The sequence below is a fragment of the Galeopterus variegatus genome, unplaced genomic scaffold (assembly GCF_000696425.1).
Source record: "Galeopterus variegatus unplaced genomic scaffold, G_variegatus-3.0.2 Scaffold1599, whole genome shotgun sequence".
Classification (NCBI taxonomy): Eukaryota; Metazoa; Chordata; class Mammalia; order Dermoptera; family Cynocephalidae; genus Galeopterus; species Galeopterus variegatus.
Window position 1 is genome coordinate 57,804 of NW_007727710.1, and position 18,852 is coordinate 76,655.

At 36.2% G+C, this 18,852-nt stretch overlaps 1 protein-coding gene across 1 annotated transcript in view; it reads left to right on the forward strand.

The window, feature by feature from the left end:
* Positions 1-18,852, forward strand: part of ALG13 (ALG13, UDP-N-acetylglucosaminyltransferase subunit) — an 82,277-nt gene that overhangs the window by 43,363 nt on the left and 20,062 nt on the right. Inside the window, 7 exon segments of the mRNA XM_008577917.1 lie at positions 418-538; positions 2,804-2,836; positions 2,934-2,989; positions 7,424-7,592; positions 14,407-14,456; positions 14,529-14,658; positions 15,054-15,110. Of these exon segments, the coding sequence (XP_008576139.1) occupies positions 418-538; positions 2,804-2,836; positions 2,934-2,989; positions 7,424-7,592; positions 14,407-14,456; positions 14,529-14,658; positions 15,054-15,110 (616 nt within the window).

Genomic DNA, 18,852 nt, shown 5'->3' on the forward strand with positions numbered 1-18,852 from the left:
GTTTACTATTTTTTTGTTTTTTTGAAGTAAAGACAATATCGATGTATTTTAGATTTTGTATGACCAACCAAATAAAGCACTTTAAACATGAGTTTTCATCTTAAAGCTTTTAAAGATGAGAGAAAAGACTTTTTTTTTTTTTTAAGCTGTTCTTAGAGAACGGGGGAGGGGGGTAGAGGAAGACAAATAATCTTGCCTATATAGTATAGGCTAATATTTTCTGTTTTTCCTGATCATGATTTCACATATTTTTTTATTCTAAAGTACATTTAAAACATTTACTTAGGGTTCTCTTACGACAGCAGTTTACATGGTTAATCTGGTTTCTTTACTCAAATTTCGAAACATCCCTTTAGCTTTTTTCCTGACTATATAGGGAGAACTAACTGCATGTGTATATGTGTCTCTTTGGTACAGAATCATGGAGGTCCCTCTATGATGGTTCCTGCTACTTCAGAATATTGTGTTATAAGGCGGGGACATAGCTCAGGCAAACAGACTTTGAATTCAGAGGAGGACAATGGCCAGAGTGATAATGGTGAGCCAATTACAGTTAAATATTTTTATTTTATTTATTTATTTTATTATACATGTGGGGTAAAACAGTGATTTTCAATAATTGTGTACAATGTGTGGTGGTTAGATGAGTATAGTTAGTTTATTCATCGGAGTAAATATTTTTTAAAAGATGATTCTTGTGGCATTAGTACATCAGGGCTTTGAAGTAAACCAAGGTTTGGTTTGGGGGTTTCACTCTGTTCCGGTAGCTTTTTTTGAAAGAGTTATAAGTTCTTGTCTTAAGCTTGCTGGGTTTTTGAAGATGTTCTGTTATTTCTCAGAATAGGCTACTGCATTGTTATAATTCTATTTTCAGCTCTCTGCGTAGGTCCTTAGTGAGTTTTGATTTGGTGAGATATCAGTATGGAGAACATATACTCCTTACTAGTAAGGCAATATTCATAGTTGTCCTCACCATTTGTATAACTACTTCAGGCTTTTCATGAGACTAGCTATTATTTTACAAGACTGCTGTGAAATAACTGTTCACCCAAAAAAGTCTGCTTGACCTATAAACATTACTATTTGTTGAATCCTATGTGTCATCCATTCTACAAGGTAATTATATTTGTAATTTATCATAGTCCTTACTATATACCTCTTCAGAGTGTGGTATCTCTAATTTATGTATGAGGAAATTGAGATTCAAAGGGTAAATGACATGGCCAAGGTTATACCCCTGGTAAATAGCAGATGTATCATTTTTGTAACAGCTTTATCGAGATATAATTTACATGTCATACAATTCACCCATTTAAAGTGTACAATTCATTAGTTTTTATTATATTTGGAGTTGGATAACCATCACCACAATTAATATTAGAACATTTTTATCATCCCCAAAAGGAATGCCGTACCCATTAGCAGCCACTTCCCGTTTTCTTCAATGTTCTTCACCTCCAGCCCTTGGCAGCCACCAGTCTGTTTTCTGTTTCTATGGATTTGCCTATTCTGGACATTTCATAAATGGAATCATATAATATGTGGTCCTTTGTGACTGATAGAGATGGATTTTGAACTCAAGTTTGTCTGACTCTAAAGCATGTGTGTACACACACACACAAACCCTTAACAGTTGTTATATTGCCTCCCATGGAGTGAATTTATTTTTATCATTTTACTGTTAAATGATATGTGCCTACTGAAACACTTCCAGAGAATTGGGTGGCTTAAGGAGGTGTGAGGCATTCTAAATGACTTATAAGAAGTTCCTTATTTTCTTGTGATGTTTTTTCTACTGCTTATGTAGAAGAAAATAGACCTTTTTAGGAACTTAATGAGGACAAAAAAATCTAATACAAGAATGATTTGTGAAAACTTTGTGCTCGCATGTCCTAAGGAGGCTTGCTCTCTATTCTTTTGTTCAGGTGAAACTTTTAGCACTATGAGAGTAGCTTGAGATATACTGCTCACCTGTAGTGCCATATTTGCTGTAATCAAATCTGTGTTCTCACCTTAAATCCTGCTGTCTGGAGGAACTGCATGCATGTCCGGTTGATAAATGGTGTTTTTAATGAATGAAATCCAGTTTAGATCTGTGGGGTTTTATTTCATGGAAAACTGTCCAATTGAATATTGGCTTTCTCTATTTCAGTGGTACAGCAAACTTAAAGCGAAGTACTTCAGTCTACTGAGCCATCCTTTGAGGACAAACTGATTTACATTAATTACTTACATGAAACAGGCTGAAAAACAAATGAGGCTTGACATTTCCCTTTAATGTCCACATAAGGAAACTATGGGTTATATCAGATTACTTTATATTCACCATCTGAGTGCTTACTGTATGTCAAGCACCATGCTAAGTTCTTTTCAATTCTATTAACCTTTCTCAAAATCCATATGAACTAGGTACTGTTATCCCCATTTTACCGTGATGAAATCGAGGCACAAAGATTAACTGCATGACTTTAGGCAAGTTATTTAATCAGGATTCAAATAAAGGAAGTCCTAGCTCCAGAGCCTATGTGCTTCATCACCACACTTTACTGCCTCACTGGAAAAAGTGGACACAGCTGGTTTTTTCACCTCTGCCTGAACTCTTAAGAGCTAAGGGAATATTCAGAGGAGAAATTTATTCTATTTAGAGCTAATCTCTGTCTTCAGTATCTGTTGACTAGTATGAAGGTTCAAATCAGTTTAGTTTTGAACATATATACATAAACCTTGAGAAAAAGTGCTAGCCATTTGGCTCTGAGCTAAAAAGACCCATGTAAACACACTTCTGTCTTGTCTTTTTTTCTAGGGGGATATCATGAAGAATATCTTTATCCTTCAGGTCAGTGAGATCTAGATATAATCTGACATTCATCATTGTTTATGGAATTTCAAACTATAAAATAATGCTCATTTTTTATTTTGGCTACATCCTCTAGAGCCAGACTATGAAACTTCAAGTGTTTATAGCACAACTGCATCTACAGCAAACTTGGTAGGTATTTAATAATAGCAAATGCTTACAGCTCCTATTATGTACTAGGGCACTGTTCTAAGAGCTATACTTATAAATGTATTTAAATCTGAACAATCCTATAAAGCAATTAGTATCATTCCCATTTTGTAGATGGAAAAATTGAGACATTGAAATTAAGTATCTTATCCAAGATCACATCCCTTTTCTGAAATTAATCTATTTAGAGATATTCCTAATATGTGTTGGTATAAGAGGAAATTCTAATATTGGTAGTGATGATCTTTTAGAGGGTTTTAGTATGATTTTTGTATCAGGCAGAATGGTCCATAAATCTCTCTTTAATATAACAGAAGTTTGCCTCTCAGTTACTCTACATGTCCAGTGGAAGTTTACAGGAGAGCTTGCTTAGGGACTGAGGCTCATGGAAGCTCTATCTGTGATTACCGAGTCGGGAAATAGAAGGTGGTAAACGGTGGCTCTTACAACTTCCAGTGGAGATGACACATGTCACTTTCTTTTCCATTTCGTTGGCCAGAGTAGGTCTCACGAAAGAGTCTGTATCTTGGAGGCAAAAAGTTGGAAAATTTTTTTTTAAATCTATTTTTATTTTATTTTTTTATTTTAACTTCTCAGTATACATTGTAGTCGATTTTTAATATTAGTAAGGACTACAACATTCAACTTGCTCTCCCTCCCACAGGCAGAATATTTGCTTCTGTCCCAAGGGAGGCAACCTAAAAGTGTCCCATTCAGTATAATCAAACTCAAAACCCAGGATTTCTGGGTAATGTGTAGTACTCTTTATATTGGGTCTGGATGTGTGGCTCTTCTTGATCTTGAGGCCCAAAACCAAAAATAGTTTTTTAACCTTCCCTCCCCGCAACTTATAGTGGTAGAACATGGACTGAAAAATTGCAGTAAAAATTCCTACTGAGAAAGGGAGAAAATGGGAAAAACACAGTTACCAGCCTGTAGCAATTCTGAGATCCTCTTAGGTCCCCAACCGTGGGAATTGTCATCTGGAGGAATTCTCTGTTTCATTGTTTTCTGGGGCTCTTTGTTACTTCAAGGCCATTCCTTCCCTGGCCATATTTGAAGTAGGCTTTGGAGAATAATCCTTCCTTGGCAACTGAGTGGTGTTCTCAGCCTGTTTCTTACTCACAGAAGATTGAGGTCCCAAGAGTCATTTTATCTCAGTTGAATGGTTTTAGTTCTTGTTCATGGTTTCTTTGGCTGTGAGATTAATTTATTTGGCTTCTCTGATTCCTGTTTCATGTACTGATAGCCATACTTACAAGTCTTTTCTATAGATATATTGCTTAGATTTGCTATAATTCTTTCTTATTCCTATGTTTCTCTTTACTTGAGTTTCAAATACTTTGAGCTTATTAGGCATTGATGGAAAAATCATACCTTTGGACACTTGAGCCATTTTGTCCAAACGTAAGGATTTACTGGGTGTTACATTCTTAGTTGAACTCTTGCTTTGAGGCATCTTAACTCACTTAGATTTTAACGATGATTTGATTCTTGCTGCAAGGCTAGGTTTTAACTGGTTTTTGTTGTTCAAAGCATTTATCAATTTTGTGTTTTATAGTTTAGGGTTGAAACAGTTGCCTCTTCATTCTACGCCTTCAGAAGGAGAACAAAAGACTGTGAAGAACTTGAATAGTACCCTCTGTTCTCTAATTACGATTAATCTTAACCTTGGTAGCTTCATGTACTAAATTTTTGTTTTTTTACTATTTAGGCAGTAGATCTTAAGAAGGAGAAGAAAACTCTGATATATAATTCTCTTCCCCTTCTTTCTCTTTTCCTTTGCCCCTTCAAGCAGAGACCCCCCCCCCTTTTTTACTATTTAGGCAGTAGATCTTAAGAAGGAGAAGAAAACTCTGATATATAATTCTCTTCCCCTTCTTTCTCTTTTCCTTTGCCCCTTCAAGCAGAGCCCCCCCCCCCACCCGCCATTACTGTTCTCATAGCATGTGCTTTTTTTATACCACCTCTTGAAATAGCCATCAAGTGAAAAGGCAAGTAAAAATCTCACTATTAGGGATGATAAGAGTAGACACATTTCTTTCTGTTCCTTTAATTTCACTTGTCATGTGTTCCTTTTTCTGAATTTATTTTATTATAAACTCTTAATAGCTTTTAATATTTTCATGATATGCTCCACTCCTACCCCCTAGTCACCAAATCTATATAGCAAATTTCTAAGTAATTTTTTCACCACATTTTGAGGGGTTAGGGCCATTGTGGGACTTGAATAAAGATTTCTAAGCATGGAGTATTCTGAAAAAATGTGAACATTTATTTCTACTTCTTATTTCCATGCCCATAACTCAACTAAATCCTTTGCTAGAATTGTTAAGCATACATACTGGACCGTCTGAGCCAGGACAAATATTTGCTTTTTGGCAGGTGCTTTGGCTGTACTTTCAACACAAACTTTGGAAATATGCAATCTTAGGTCCATGTTAAGTGGGGCTCATATTTTCACAGTATGGTTCCTCTTGTTGTCTCTTGTGGTTACTTGCCCTGATTCCCTCTGTGTTCTTACCAGTACTGCCAATTTCTGCTGCTAGAGTTTTTGCTGCCATGACATTCTGTCATGCATAAGTCTGAGCCTTTCAAAGTCATTTTTACTCTCACAAAGACAAGCTCTTGAGCCAGAGGGGAATAGTGTTTGGATCCTACTACATCTGTAACATTCTGCTTAGATAGGATGCATCTGGACAACCAGTTAACTCACCCTTTCTTTTAGCAAAACTATTGTTGGTTCTACTGTGTTTAAAGCTTTTAAGGCAAGAAAGGGCCAGTGAGAAAGTTTCAATCCTTAGTTACATTTTAGTATCTGCATTGGGAATTAGGGTCAGATATGATCAGGATCTCTGCAGGTAGGTAACAGAGCAGTCACCCAAATCAAGTGCTGGAGTGATACTTTTCAGAGCATTGTCTTAGTAGTCACTTCCACTTAGAATTTATTTCAGGACAGTTCACTTTCATTTAGTTTTAGATGTTGAAACAAAACATCTTTTATTGATGTGTTGTTTGGTTTCTTGATTTCTCTTTATTTGACTATATTTCTGTATTCATTAAAGTCTCTTCAGGACAGGAAACCATGTTCTGTGTCTCCTCAGTACACAGTTACCTCATACAACAATCCCCAGAAGGTAATCTTCATAGTGTTATCAGGTAGTTACAATGGTCTGAACATAGGAAAATGAATTTTCTCTTACCTTTACCATACTTAAATCAGCTGCTTGTGTTCCTTTAAGTATTATTGTACCTTATGGTACCTGGCACGGTGATTAGTAAATTCATTCAACAGAATGATTAGACATCTACTGTGTTCCAGACACTGTTCTTGTGCTGGCATTAGACTATTCATAGTAAGTCTACTGTGAACCTCTTATATATATAATGAGTGAGTTAATATAAATTACCCATCAGTTCTGTCTCATTTGCTGAAAGTTAAATCCAAAGCTCTCCTGTAGAATGGGGAATTGGCATTAAAAAGGTAGCTGAAATCATGGGAGTGAATAAAGTCATTCTGGGGAAAGGAAGAGATTAAGAAGAACATCTAGAACAGAGCCTGTGGATCACCAAATTTTAGAAAATGGATAGGGAAGGAACAGCCAGGGAGGGAGGAAAAGCAGGAGAGTGTAATAAGCCCCAGAAAGAGAATGTTTCAAGGAGCAGTCAAGTGTCAGTTTCTGCCAAGAGGTCAAGCAACATAAGGATTAACAAGAGTCTACTAGGATTTGTTGCCATGGAGACCAATGATGATTTTAAAGGCAGTATCAGAGGACCAGAGAGGGTAGCAGCCCTACTGTAGTGGGTGGGAAGGAAATGGAAACTGCCAGTGAGGGCAGTGTGTTTAAAAAGAATCTGTTATCTTTAATTGTCTCTCTCTGCACAGCCCTGTATTGGGTGCTGTGGGGAAGTAATCTGTTCTCTTTAGGAGCTGTGGCCTAAGCAGAAAAAAGTTGCAGTCTCATGAAGCTACAAAAAATGCGAAGCACCTTTTCAATGAAAAAAATCTGTGTTTGTGTGGGGAAATATATATGCATGTGAAAATGAATATGTATTACATATCTCTGTAATAACATTCAGGAAACCCAGAGGTTACCTTCTGGGGAGAGGGCAACTGGGCAGATGGAGGGCAGGAGTTAGAGGGAAACTTTTCATTGTATACAGTTTGATAGTTGATTTTTGAATCATAATATATTAACTTTTTAGAAAAATATAAGAAAAAATTAAAGCTCTCAAAGTAATCTGGGATCTTCCAAAAGAAATAACCTTCCTATGTAGGGTTTGCATAAAGATTGACTTCTCAGTGTTTTAGTTATCAAAACAAAATACTATTTCCTGAAATTTAAGATCAGATAAGAAACTAGTACTGTTTGAGAAACCAAGCTTAGAGCTCTCAACTTTCTTCCACACTTACAGGTAATGGGAAATTCTGCAGCAATTGCAGCTTCCTGTGCTAATAATGTTCCAGTTCCAGTCTTATCTAACTGTGCTGCAGCAGCTAATCAAGATAGTAGTACCAATTCAGTTTCCTCACCGAATGCCATACAGCCTCTATTTGTATCTCCACCTACACAAGAAAAGCCGGGTAGGTTATTAGCAGTTGCTTACCTTGGAAGCCTCTTTTCCTATTCATGAACATGTGCATACAACTACTCTGTTGGGTCGATAGGATTACTTTAATTTCCAGAATTGAATTTGTTTAACCTACTTAATAAACATTGAGGAACCCATGAGATTTGAGAGGGTTTCAGTTTTTTTCTTACAAATTATAGGATTTTGTACCTATTTTTTGCTATCCATTGAATATTTAGAAGACTTGTACTAGTTTCTTGAATTTTAAGTTCTATTATACAAGAATAACACAGAAATGTTTCTCACTTTATAGAATACGTTCCTGAAAAGTTTACTATAAAATCCTACGTAGTGAATCACTGTCCTGTGAATGTCATAATAAAGATTATAGGCTCTAGAACTTGAGATCTAGGTTAGAATCCTTATTTTTGCAGCTTACTAGCCGTGTAATTTTAGGATGAGTTTTTTTAACCTTGTCTATGAGTTTGCTGTATCAATAGTACCAATTCATGAAGTGGTTGTGGAATTTCAATGAGTTAATGTAACTTAAAATTCTCAGCAGAATTCTGGAAAGGTGGTAGCAACAACAGCATAGCTTTTCAATCTGAATTCCCAAATAAAAATGGAAATAGCAAAACTAAAACCCATCCATAGACAGCATCCACAACAAAACCAGGTGACAAGGTATCTCCATGAACTCCCAAATTTAAGCAGGTAGGGTCAAACCATCAGTTACAAAACCTGTATACCATCAGGGTCTGTGTAGGAACAAGAAGATGGAAACATTGAGGATCTTGTTTTCTGGACCTGAGCACAGAAGAACCCCGAAAGAGCTGATAATTCACTGAAAGGTGGGGCAGCCAATTTGGAAGCAGCAGCTAAAACTAGGAAGGGATTTGATTTCTCTAGTACTAAGTGAGTGCGTGAGGCACATGGTAAGAGGAGTGAAGGGCTTAAAGCAATTTAGCCCTAAGAACTCTCAGAACTGATCTGCTAGAGCTCCCTTTTAGGATAGTATTCCTCACTGGGGAGAAACTGCTGGGAGTAGAATCAAAATTGATCGGTATAGGGAAAAGAGCAGGTCCAGACTAAAGTTGGGGAGAACAGAGACAAATCCTGGAAAGCAGTCATGTTTTTGAACATTACACCAAAACAATGGGAGAGTGCACTATTTAGAAAAGTCTTCTTGTATCCCACTTCATTCTAAAGTTCATGGGAAGTAATTTCAGATAGAAATGAACAAAAGAAAAGCATTAAGGTCAAGTGCTATACAAAGATATCATAAGGAATAAAAGAATAATATCCCTAAAGCATGTCAGAAATGTACCCAATAAATAGAACTAAAAATTGAAACACAATTTATACTAAACAAACTAAAAACTGTAACAGACTATTTCAGAATGAGCTAAAGGTCTTTATAAAATAATACAAAATATTGAAGAATAACGAAAGTCAGAATTAGAAAAACTCTCATGAGGTGACAGAACTCAGGAGAAGGTCATTTCAACAATGAAGATTAACTATGAGGAACTTGAGTAAATATGAACAACAGGTAATGCTTTAAGAGAAATAAGTATGTAAGAAAAGGGAATCTAAAGTTGAAAAAAAATGAATATAAAGATTGAAAAATGACATATTGAAGTTAGGCAAGATCAAACACTGATGTTCTTGAAGAAGAAAACCAAATTAAGTAAACCAGATACTTAAAGCTGTAATTGAGAAAACTTTACTGAAATCTAAAAAAGTTTTAAAAGTACATACTGAAATAGTACCCTACATACCCGAGAATATTGATCCAGAACAGTGAACACCAGGGTATTCTGGTAAAATTACTGGACCTCAAAGAAAAAGTCTTTTGACTATGTAGCTAAAAGAGCCTATGGACTGTAAGAGAAATAAAATGATAATCATCAAACTTTGACAGCAGTCTTTTATACTGGAAGAAAATGGAGTAACAGTTAACATACTTAAGGAAAGAATGTGTAAACCAAATTGATTTTCAACCACTGTGCTACCAAGCAAGGTAATCAATAGTTGCATGTAGCAATTTAAATTTAAATTAATTATAGCTAAATAAAATAGACCTTTAATTCCTCAGTTGCATTAGCCACATGCCAAGTGCTCAAAGCTACATGTGGCTAATAAGTACTGTATTGGACAACACAGATATAGAATATATCTACCATCACAGAAAATTATATTGGATAACAGTGTACTAGAGAATGAGCTTCTGAATTTCAGACTATCAAAACAGAGACATCAACATAAGACCTGGTGATGAGTATTAAATACATAGAATTAAGTATTAAATCTGTAGAATTAAGACAAAATAAGGATCGAGAGGTTGAGTATATATTATGTAATAGAGTTAAGTTTGGATAATTTAGATATGGCTATTTTTTAAAAGGGGAGAATTGAGAGAACATATGTAAAGCATTTTTAATGGCTCTCAGTAATCACATCAGGTCCTTTTATCTAGACACTTAGATTGTCATTCTGAGACTGTGTAATGTGGGTTAAAAACATTTAGTAATTATGAGATATTCTAATTTTATTATCCAATGTCCTTGCAAATGAGGATTCTCAGTATAGAAGAAAGGTAATACAGATGTAATAAAGAGGCTGAGTAAAAGCTTTTATAGTCTTGAATTTGAATTGGAAGTATCAGTATGAAATTGAGGTATTTTATCTTTAAATATATGTGATGCTGTATTTCCTAGCTCTGTCCACTGAAAAGCCTAGAAGAAGTAAGTATCCATAGCTAGCATGCATTTTGTTCTCTTAGAATACCAATTCAATTATTACTTTTTAAAAAATAAACAGGGCTTTGTAGAAAAATAGATGATTCCATGTCAGGGCAGGAAATGTTCAAGATGAGCCTGGAGCATCTCACTATACCAGATAGCAAAGCAGCTATCAAAGAGTACTGGGGTCATGTCAAAAAGACTCAGGAACCATCCTGAAGAGGCTCCCAATGGCCAAAGGTGGAGTAGTTTGAGCCTCAACAACGATAATTGCAATAGATGGCAACATCAAATATGTTATATTTAAAAGTTCCTAATACTTAAAAAATTGGTCACTTTAAGAGGATAGGAAGCCAATTACTTTTCTTGAAAACTGGAAAATAATGTGAAAGAATCAAGCATTTATACTGCCTTTCTTATATGAACTGTACCCCACTGAGTAACCAAATAGTAGATGATGGGAAATGTCTCTTCATAATAGTGTTCTAACTAGTCAATGAAAAAGAAGTGATGGAATATAATCATTTTATAGTCCCTAATGAATGGATAGACATTAAACATAGATAGCTGCTAAGATTGCAAAGACAGTCAGACGTTACTTATAGATGTGCCAAAGGAATCCAGAGTCTGATTCAGTGTCCTGGGTCTAGCTGCCTATTTGCAGAAAATATAGAACATGTTTAACTCTGCACCATGAGTATGTAATCAGCAAAATCCAGACTGTGGAAGCTCGACAGGTCAGAGGGCCCAGGTTTGTCAAATGTAAAACTGTAAGGAAATGAAAGGGATAGAGGAGGGACCAACAGATTAAAAGAGATTCGGGACATGTCAAATTTTAAGAAATGGGCAAGACTAAAAATCTACTGTTTAGGGACGCACAGTTGAGTGACAAAATTCTAAAAAGAAAATCACAAGGAAATGATTACTATTAAAGTTAGAATAATGGTTAATTATGGTTGGAAGGAGAGGGCTGTGACTGGGATGAGGCAAATGGAAGTTTTCTGGGGTGGCTAGCAAAGTTTTATTTCTCAACCCTGGGTAGTGCCCACCTTAAAATTGTTAAGCCATATATTGCTTTGTTTTCTGTATCTTTTTCATTTATACATAAAAAAAATAAAATGCTTAGCACAGTGCCTGGGACAAAATCATGCAATAAATGTTAATGATAGAAATTTTTCATTGGAAATGTTAATGTAGACCCGGTTTTACTAGTTTGTGCTAATTGTAGGGGAAAGTCTTGACTCTTTCAGCAGACGTTTGAGCTTAAAAAATTCAAGTGACAGGTGAATCAAGCATTATAATGCCTCATTTATGTGGCATCATCGAAAGCTTGCCCTTTAAATGCCAGATTTTTCTAAAAATGTATACTGCCTTCATTTGTTTTACTTTTTGTTCTTTGAGTCACTTATGAACCTCCACTATAGCTCTACTTTACTAGGTCTGGCTGCTCTTTAGTTGTTCTTTCTCATTCTTGTCCCATAAATGAAACAACTGATTGTTCCCACTTTGTTGTTAATATGTCTCCTCACTGGCAGGCCCTTTCCATCCCCTTTAAGTTACTGATGTAACTGTAGATGTGATGAATACCTTTAATATGAGTTTACTCATAGGCATTAAATCCCGTCAACTTCAAAGTGAGTTTTGGTAACTTTTCCCAAGGCTTTGCCAGGGCTGGAACTAGAGACAAGTGCAGAATTTAAGGGAGTGCCCAAAACCCACAGTAATCAAGATAAATAATACTTTAATTCATTATTTTAAAAAATCAAGAGTAATGCAAAAAAAATCCATGATGAACAAAGCATCAGTTTTATTTTATGATTATTATTTTTTTGACGGCTGGCCGGTATGGGGATCCAAGCCCTTGACCTTGGTGTTATCATCACCCCACTCTCCCGAGTGAGCTAATTGTATAGTCTCAAAGTATCAACTTTAAAGAAAGACAGGATATGTAGGCCAAACTTACGGTGAGTTGAGTGAGGCACTCACTCTTGGGGTTTTGCAAGTGCAGGGTTGGATCCTGTCTTTATTGAAAATTTTGATGTTTTATTTATCATGCATTTTTTTTTGCATTAATTTTGGTGGCCCTTTAAATTTTGCACTGGAGCACCTCACTGCACCTTAGTTTTACCTAGTGAAGTGGGGTCTTATGTATATTTCTGTTCTCTTCTGAAATGTCCTGAAGCAGACTGTAGCTACATGGATGGGGGAAATTAGCATTCTGAACGTATTAAGTTTATTTCCACTAACATTTTAGAAAATATTGCTTATTTTATTCTGGAGCCATCCCTTGAACTGTGCCTTTTAAGCCTATAGAGTACTTGTTAAGTCAGAGGATGAGCTCATACGTTTCTAGAATACCTGGAAATTCTTTTTCTTAGTGGGCTTATTGTAATATTATGCGTTTAGAAGGAGGGCGAGTTCAGACAGAGTAACCTCCAAATTTCCTTTGCCTTTGATTCAGGCCCATGAGAATTTATTTAGCTACCTCTGTGTCTGGTAGTTGGTTTTTACCTAGTGATCACAATTACATTCTGCTGTCTTTAGCTAGTTGACTTTACTCAATTTTCTTTTTTAAAAAATGGTATGATTTATTTTGAGTGCTAGTTTAAAAGGAATAAGAATAGAGCTTTACTAGAGAAGCCGTTATTTTCTAAAAAAACAAATCCATAGATTCAGAGCATTTGGGGATATTTTGAAAAGTAAATTCCTCTTCCAGAACTGTAAAAGTATGTATGTCAAAACTCCAAAGTAGTCAGCAAGTTTTTAAAATTTAGATAAAGTAAAATTCACTTTTGGGTGCCTAGTTATGAGTTTTTGACAAATGCATCATGTTGTGTAACCACCACCACCATACTCAAGAGAGAATAATTTCATCACACCCAAAAAATTGTTTATCTAGTTTTATCCTGACACAGATCTCCTATTACAATTAGCCTGCAATTATATAAAAGGTGATATGAGTATATAGTTAATATTTGTCAGTGAATGAAAACAAGGTGGGATTACTTATTGTTAAATCACCAGAATAATAAATTCAGCTTGTGTGGACTGTTCCTATACTAAGAACAGCATGCTAAAACTCTGAATTTAAACCTTTATTGAATAAGACTGAATTTTCTATACTTCTCAGGGTTAAAATTATAGTGTGGGTAACACAATGGTGAAATTTGGGACTTGAATTTCTAAGTTGGCTAAAATGATTCAACTAAACTTGAAGGCTTGTTTCAGTCATCTTTTGTCAAAATTTAACAAGTTTAGCTGGCTTGTTATACAAGGACACTTCAAAAAGCTTGTGGAAAAATAGAATTAAAAGATAATATGAATTTTCCCATGAACTTTTTGAGGTGCCCTCATGTATATAAATGGAGGTATTTGTTTTTACTATGTTGGAACCACATTGTTTCCTTTACCATCACAGAGTATTAATATTTAAACATAGTTATATTTGAATTTCTTATGTCAGAAAATGTGAAACTCCTAAATGAGTATTGTTAAACTATAGTAACAGGTATGGAAAGTTAGTGGGATAAAGTACTGTGTCTAGCCTGTTTTGTTTTAGATTCTGTACTTCTTTAGAAATGGAACTGACATGATTTAGAGTTCCCCATATTCCTCAGATGCTACCAGCAGAAACCTTCAAAGATTCTTAGAATCTGTAAGCTGTGTAATTTAGTCTCTCTCTTATCAGCTTCTGTATTTTGTGATTTGACTGAGAGTGACAGATTGCTGAAAACATCCTTAAATTTGCATTGGGTGTTAAGCTAGGTAAAAATTTTACTTTAATGGCATTTTATTTATGTATCTGTTAGCTAGTATTCAAAGTCTGATAGTCAAAGCTCTGCTGCTTCCAGTTTTTTTCCTTTTAATTTCAAGTAATTCCCTTAACTCAAAATGACCTGTAATAAACTAGTTTTCAACTGACATATCTAACAGAATATTGGCAATTTACCTTCTAAGTTTTTGTTTTTAAGTCAAACCATAAGAATTAAGAGTTTTTTGACTATACCCGGGACATAAAAGTAGATGAGCTACTACTAATAAGGGGTTACAGTTATGCATTGCTACTTTTTGTTTCTTTGTTAGTGATTGCCTCACCATTCTATCCATACCACTCTGCTTCTATTCCTGCTGCTGCTCCCGCCGCCGCCACCGCCGCAGCCAACTCTCTACCACCACCACCACCTCCTCCTCTTGAGGTGGGAGAGGCTTCAAATTTACCACCTCCACCTCCACCACCACCACCACCACCACCTCCACCTCCACCTCCACCACCACCACCTCCTCCACCTCCACCACTACCATCTCCTCTATCACCACTACCAATGCCACCTCCACATCACCACCACCTCCACTAGCACCATGACTCAGACTTAGCATCAGACATGTAGCTTTGAGAATGAAGGAATGGTGCAAAGGGGTGAGAGGGAGTGGAACTGGGTGGGTGAGTCCGAGATGGCTTCCTGGGGGAGGGAGCTTTTGGACAATGTGCAACCTTGTCCAATTCTTTCTCTCTTCCCTTTTTCACTAACTGCTGGTGGGTCAAGGTAAAGTTACCCCCCCCCTTTTTTTTTTTGAGCAGGAAACTAAGGTCCAAGACCAGGAAAGGACTGGAAGAGCAAGGTGACTGGCTCCCCAAGCTCACCACCTCAGAGCTCAGACAGGGATGAGCTCCACCTCAATGCCAGTCAGAGGTGCTGCAGCACAGTGCTCAGGCCAGTGAAGGCCCTCACCACCTCTTCCTCCTCCACCTTATTCCTGTGATCCAAGTGGCAGTGATCTGCCTCAAGGTAAGTAGATTTTGAGACTTGGGTGAAGGATATTTTGGAGATTTAAAAAAAAAAAAAAAAAAAAAGCATACCTTTCTTTGGTTGACCTATGTGGGGAGGGGAAGCCAAGTGGAAACTGATCTGAGAGCATAATGCTAGGTAAGTAACTAAGGGAAGGAGCAATTGAAAGCTGAAAGCTGAGAATATCTTCTATATAATCAGCAAGTTGACTCATGCTGCTTTTTTTGGTAGCTACATGTCTGCCTTGAAGGAGATTCTCAAATGGATGTTTCTGCTTTTCTCAATTACTTTTCTTGAAAAGCAGGAGTTGGTATTAAATTTTCTCCATTTCTTAAATTTTTTCCACAGGTTTATGAAATTGTTGCAGCCTTTGATATTTAGGATTTCAACTGAATTTTGAAGAATTAGGCTTTTTGGGGAGGGATTGGGGGTCTGGTCTGCCTGGGGTTTCAGCCATGTGTTCTTGTTTGCTTAAACGACTAAGGAGTTTTATATTGGAAGTTCTTTGTTACTTCTCAGTTTGGCAGTATTTCTCAAAAGAGAGTTGTAGTTCAGAGTTGTTTGTAACTTACGTAAACTTTCTTGGCTGTAACGTTCTCTTGATTTTTCTAGCTGCTTCTCTTTTTTTTTTTCCCAGCTCCTAAAGTAGTCACCAAGATTTTCTTTAACTCCCTGCCTTAAAATTTTCATTATTACTTCTTTGTAGTTGATTCCTAAATGTAGCTAGCCTTGGCCTTGGAAGTTTGTTACTTTTATCCAGCTACTTGCTAGACATTTTCACTTAGCTTTTTCACTTTCACATCAAACTTAAAATGTCTATAATGAAATTCCTCATCTTTATCTTCTTTCCCAGGCCATGGAAAACATTGACTCTTCTCCTTGGTTTCTTATTTTGTTAGTAATGGTATCATTTCTACCTAACTTACCCAGTATCTAAACCCTGATTCCTTTATTCCTCTCCCAAGATGTACTCAGTACCTCTGATTTCGTGTTTTTCTAACATTTTAATGAAAATATTCAAACATACATCACAATTGAGTTTTAAAATAGTTATATATCCACCACCTGGAATATATCATTAACATTAGCTACACTTGCTCTATCACATATTTGTTCACCTTTCCCTCCATCCTTCTCTCTGTAGATTAATTTATCCATCTACTGGAATGATATATTCAGAATACTAAAAGAAAAAAATTACCAGCCAAGAAATCTTTACCCAGCAAGTCTCTCCTTCAGAAATGAGGGAGAAATAGTGTATTTCTCACACAAACAAAAAGTTGTGGGAGTTCACCACCACACGACCAGCCCTGCATGAAATTCTCAAGGGAGTCCTTCATCTGCAATCTGAATAACAATGACCACTATCACAAATACACAAGAAAGAGCAAAACCCACCATTAAAACAAAAATGCCAGCAAGAAAGAAAAAGCTAAATCATGCCACTTTATTTTTCCGACTGACATTGAAGAAGAAAAATAAAAGGGGAAGTAATGATCAAAAGATATTTAAATCATCTAAACAGAAAGCAATTAAATGACAGGAATTAAACAATACTTGTCAATAACTACCCTAAATGTGAATGGATTGAACTCCCCATTCAGAAGACACAGACTGACTGACTGGATTAAAAAGCTAGACCCAAGCATATGCTGTCTTCAAGAGACCCACCTCACCTGTAGAGACACACACAGACTAAAAGTGAAGGGATGGAAAAAGATATACCATGCAAATGGAAACCAAAAATGAGCAGGAGTAGCTATACTTATATCAGACAAAATTGACTTTAAACCAAAAATCATAAAAAGAGACAAGACCAGTATATAATGATGAAAGATCTATCCAGGTAGAAGACATAACAGTCATACATATATATGTACCCAATACTGGAGCACCCAGACATCTAAAGCAAACACTCTTAGACCTAAAGAAACAAATAGGCCCTAATATGTTGATAGTGGGTAGTCTGCACACCCCTCTGTCAGTATGGGACAGATCTTCCAGGCAACAAGTCAACAAAGAGACACAGGATTTCATCTACACCTTAGACCAACTGGACCTAGCAAATATATACAGAACATTTCACTCAACAACTAAAGCATATACTTTTTATCAGCTCATGGAACACTCTCCAGCATAGACCACATATTAGGTCACAAATCTTGTCTCAACAAATTTAGAAAAATTGAGGCATTTAAAAGTAAATTGTAGACAAATATACTTCCCCAGAAAAACTTAAAAGTACATGTCATTAACTAGAATTCAGTGTTTATCCTTTTGAGTTGAAGTTTACATGTAATAAATGCACAAAACAAATGAACACTAACTGAGTTTTAATAAATGAATGCATGCACGTGTGTAACCCAAAGCCCCATCAAGGTATAAAATACTACCATTATCTCCCAAAGTTCTCTCATGCCCCTTCCTAGGGTTTCCCTGCATCTATCCCCACTTCCCCCAAAGGGCAATCACTGTTCTGATTTTTTGCTACCATAGACTAGTTTCACCTTTTTTAGAATTTCGTATAAATGTTATCATACAGTATGTAATATTAATAGGCTTCTTAAACTCTGCATAATGTTTTTGAGATTCATCCATGTTGTTATATATATTAGTAGCCCATTTGCTTTTATTGCTCAGTAGTATTTCATTGTGTGAATATTCCAGTTTGTCCATTCTCCTGTTGATAGACATCTGGGCTATTTTCAGATTGGGGCTGTTATGAATGAAGCTACTGTGAACATTCTTGTAAAAGTCTTTGTGAACACGTTTTCATTTCCCTCGGGCAGATAACTAGCAGTGGAATTGCTGCGTCATAGAGAAGTATATGTTTACTTTTATAAGAAACTGCTGAACATTTTTTTTCAAAGTGGTACCATTTGACACTCTCACCAGCAGTGTATAAAAATTCCAGTTGTTTCTCATCCTAACAAACATTTAATGTTGTCTCTCTTTCATTTTAGCAATTCTGGTGACTGATGATGAGCACTTAAATACTCTGTTTTGTAGAGCAGTTTTCTGTTTGCAGCAAAATTGAGAAGGTACAGAGATTTTGCATCTTCTGCCTGTGCCCATACATGTGTACCATCCCAAATTATCAATATCTCCCACCAGAGTGGTACATATGTTACAATTGATGAACCTACATTGATACATCATTATCTCCCAAACTATCACTCAGACCGTAGTTTACATTAGGGTTCACTCTTGCTGTTGTACGTTTATGGGTTTGGACAAACGTATAATAACCTGTATTCTCTGTTACAGCATCATACAGAGTATATTTTCACTGTCCTAAAAATCCTGTGTGCTCCACCTATTCATCCCGCACCATGCCTTTACTATCTCCATAGTTTTGACTTTTCCAGAATGCCATATAGTTGTAATCATCAGTATGTATTAGCCTTTTCAGATTGGCTTCTTTCACTTAGTAATATGTATTTAAGGTTCCTCCATGTTTTCTTATGGCTTGATAGCTCATTTCTTTTGAGCACTGAATAGTAATCCATTGTCTGGATATACCACAGTTTATATATCCATTCACCTACTGAAGGACATCTTGGATGCTTCCAATTTTGGGAATAAAGCTGCTATAAACATCCATGTACAGATTTTTGTGCGGAAATATGTTTTTGACTTTGGGTAAATATCAAGAATCATGACTGCTGGATCGAATGGTAACAGTATGTTTAGTTTTGTAAGAAACTGTCCAGCTGTCTTGCAAAGTGGCTGTACCATTTTG